Here is a 3,852-nt window from a genome sequence, read left to right as displayed (position 1 = left end):
AGTCAAATAAAAACGACAATTTTTAATGTGCACATCAAGACAATCGTAGTTTTTGATACTTTCTATTTACGTTTTTATTGTAATCGCACATATTTGACGTCCAATTCCCACAACATGCAAATAATTACATCTGCCCATGGCGTGTTTTCAATGTTTGAAATACCATGTCATCACACTAGAAAAATTGCGAAGCTAACGTAAATTAATGCAAATCAATGTATTTCCGTGGTTAGAGTGTTTTGTTTTACTATGGATATGATACGAATTCAGAAATCTGCAAACAAAATGTTGACAATAGAGTCACGGGTGGAAACATGGGATTATTTTAATTGGGCTGAACATAATGTATTGTTTTCTTTTTTCTGAATACTCCGGAATTTGATTGTAAAGAAGTGGTTAAATTCGAAAATAATAAACTGTTAGAAATATCCGAGTAATACCAGAACTAAAGTAATTAATCGAAAAAATAGGTTCATTTGATATGTATCATGTATTCACTTCATGACGCACAGTTAACGGCAAAATTACGACTTTTAAGTCAGAGCACTACTTATCTGCCATTTTGTTACATGTGCCTCAGATTGAACATTATGTTTCAATTATGTTGTTGTGTTATTTAATAATTTGTAGGTGCTATTCGTTCTCTAAGTCGTTGTGGGAACGGTCAGAGGTTTCAAACAAAAACAAATTTGTTCTCGTGATTTTTTCTAGTGATTTATATGTGTTTTATTCATTGTCAAACGAAATCGACATAAGCGGGAAAGGTAAAACAAATGTCAAATCGGCCTAATAACATTTACACCCGAGTTAACATATTATAAATAATTTATGCAAAATAACATATTTTAAGCAGTTTAGAATTTTAACACTGAAACGTAAAAACCACACACAACAAGGATGAAAAAATAATGAATATATCTCAACTAAAAAATTTTGCTATACCAGAATCATAGAAAAATATTATTTTCTAAAGTACAGAACAAAGACAATCATATCTGACTATTTCCAAATAAAACAAGCAATTCTCTTGATACCATACATAATTCCATTCATCGAATATTGTTTCTCTTTCCCGACGTTAAAATTGGATACACGAAATTGGATTGTAATAAATACAGAAAAAATACAGACGATATGGTTAAATTCGAAAAAAAATAAAATTAGTAAAATAGCTTAAAATTTCCAGAAAAGGAATCTGCATTGTAGATTACTTGATCAAATAACTTCACTTCACGACCCAGACAAAGTAGTCGGCATTCTGAAGTCAAACGCTTTGTTAATTTATTGTCAGTGGATGAACTACTTGTTTTGAGAAAGCTAATATGTTTGAAGTGAAACAAAATACATCTGAACATGCTTACAAAAGGTTCATAGAAGGTGTATCACGCAGGTTACAACATGTACTTCCAATTTAACTAGTATAACTCAAGAAAAACACTGTAAGCAGAATGAACATGAAAGTTGAAGGTACAATAGAAAAAATCAATATTTTTTTACTAAATAGTGTTACCTCTGTAACGAAAATCAACCTAAAAAATTTAAAAAATAGTTTCGATATTTTAATTACATTTTCTAACACAGAATGTTCTGGAAACAGTATGTGGGTGTGTTATACAAGATTTAAAAACTACGTCAGAAATATGTAAATTCTTGGCCAATTCAACCGCATATAAACACACCGTACTCTCAGTTTCAATTCATTCTGACACTAACGATTGCGTGTGTATCTTCTGCAGTATCTACAGTACGTGAGTATGATAATTGTTATCGTAATTTCTGTGATAACGATGAATTGTTTTCAGCATATCTATTTTATAACCCATAATAACGTGTCTTCAGACATGCACCAAATTATTGATAATTAAAAAAATGTCCTTTTCGCATCCCTTTTTTTAATTTTTTTTAGCGAAATCATATACTCCTACTTCTTCCATAACGTAAAACAAACTGCTTTGATATTTTACCGATTACCATTTGTGCGGCTTCTTGGTCAAATTATGCATCTATGCCCAGTTTATCTTGAATACACTGCTATGGCGCTCTACTATTTGTATAGATGCTTGGCACCTATGTTCGCACGCGTGTATTCATTTCGGCATTTGTAGTTGTCTCTTCTTTCGTGGTGTTTCATCAGAACTGCTAGTGTTGACGACTTGGAAACCACCTTATTTTAATTATCTACTTTTTGGAGTTTGTTATCTATTTTTTGTCAAACACGAGGTTAAAAAAATGAATACATGTTTTTTATCATCATTCTGACTATACAATGTATTGAATTAAATGCGATCATACCATCACTATTCAGCGTGTAGTCAATATCCCCTGAAAAAAACACCCAACGATATGTGCATTTCAGTGATTGTAACCCTACCTGTATGTAGAATTAAAACTACGAATAGCACTGATCCCATGGGAACTGTACATTTCATGTCATTTATTAGCCTATTGCGATTCAGCTTCAAAGGAAATGTTTTTTAATGGGCATTCACCTAACAAATGTAGGATATACGAAATTTCCGTGTGTCTACAGTAGTTCATATTTAATTAGTGATTATTGTCGCTGCATATTAAATAACAAAAATGAAGAAATTTGTGTTTTGTATCTCATAAATGTTATTGCAAAATTTTTGGTCTTCAGTTCTTTGAAGTATTTTTTTTTATAATAATTATAATTTAACATGGCTGACTGAAAGCAGAAAACTAGGAGTGGTAAAAACACAACCACTTAAGTAATGTATACACGCACATAATTATTTCAGAAATCATGGCATATTCAGAAAACAACAACAACATAAGTGTGCCTAGTGGTTTCATTGTGTCATTAGTAACGATTTTAATATTTGGTTTTACAGACTTGGTTACCGTTCTGAAGAATTGGTTACTATGCTTCATATTCATTCAATATGTATATTTGTTATGATGGCGATGTTTGTACATTGCATCAACGCAGTAAGTGATAATTAACATATTGGGGTAAATCAAAACATAGTATTTTAAGTTGTCAGATTTCTGATTTTATTTTGTTAACAGGCACCTCCTCCCGAACCACCGGAAGAAACGGAAAGTCCTGATACATTTGAGTCTGATATAAAGTTAACTTCTGAGCAAGAAACAGACATTGAAGCAATAATAGCCGCTGAAGCAAGTGGGGTCGGTGCAAGAAAAGCTATAACTAGCCTTTCAAAGCGTTGGAATAATGCTATTGTGCCATATGTGATATCATCAACAAGTAAGTATATGTCTGTTTGATAGTTTGTGCTTTCATGTATCAAGTTTTCAGTACACAACATGTATCTATATTATTGCAGGTCAGTCTGATGCTGTCGTAATAAAACAAGCGATGACCTACTGGGAGAGCAACACTTGTATTAGATTCCCACCGTATAACTCGGGCGCGGGGCATTCTGATAGAATTAACTTTAAAAAAGAAAAAGGGTAAGGTTACTAACAATTTTAAACACTCAATTAGTAACAGTCTTTGAGCATATTAGTTAACGTCTGTACCGTTACCGTAGCTGGCGTTGTTGTGTGAAGGTTTATATTATTAGTGATACATTTCTGTATATGTTACCTTCATAGATGCTGGTCTTACGTTGGTCTCACTGGTTGGGGTGTTCAAGATATTTCTATCGGATATGGTTGTGCACATGTGAGTGACGTTTGTATTTAAGTATTCTTGTTTTTGGTACACTTGTGATAAGTGTTGTATTATATCAGTTCAATAATATTAATATTTCAAGGAATAGTCAATATTCACATAGAAATGGGAAATGCTGAATCGGGCATAACAGACAACACATTTCTATGTACAAAGTTTCACATTGGTTAAATCAAGTTAAATAATCCTATTAT

The 3,852-nt window shown here is 32.2% G+C and overlaps 1 protein-coding gene across 1 annotated transcript; it reads left to right on the top strand.

Moving 5' to 3' along the window:
- Positions 1–2,918: 2,918 nt before the first annotated feature.
- LOC146733991 (protein SpAN-like) lies at positions 2,919–3,439 on the top strand. The gene is made up of 3 exons (XM_085508458.1): positions 2,919–2,949; positions 3,031–3,229; positions 3,309–3,439. The coding sequence occupies exons 1-3, from the start codon at positions 2,920–2,922 to the stop codon at positions 3,437–3,439; spliced, it is 360 nt and encodes a 119-aa protein (XP_085364584.1). The 5' UTR covers position 2,919.
- Positions 3,440–3,852: the final 413 nt, after the last annotated feature.

The sequence above is a fragment of the Saccoglossus kowalevskii genome, chromosome 15, assembly GCF_978046115.1.
Source record: "Saccoglossus kowalevskii chromosome 15, keSacKowa6.1, whole genome shotgun sequence".
In the NCBI taxonomy this organism is placed as follows: Eukaryota; Metazoa; Hemichordata; class Enteropneusta; family Harrimaniidae; genus Saccoglossus; species Saccoglossus kowalevskii.
This window is presented reverse-complemented; position numbering and strand designations above follow the sequence as displayed.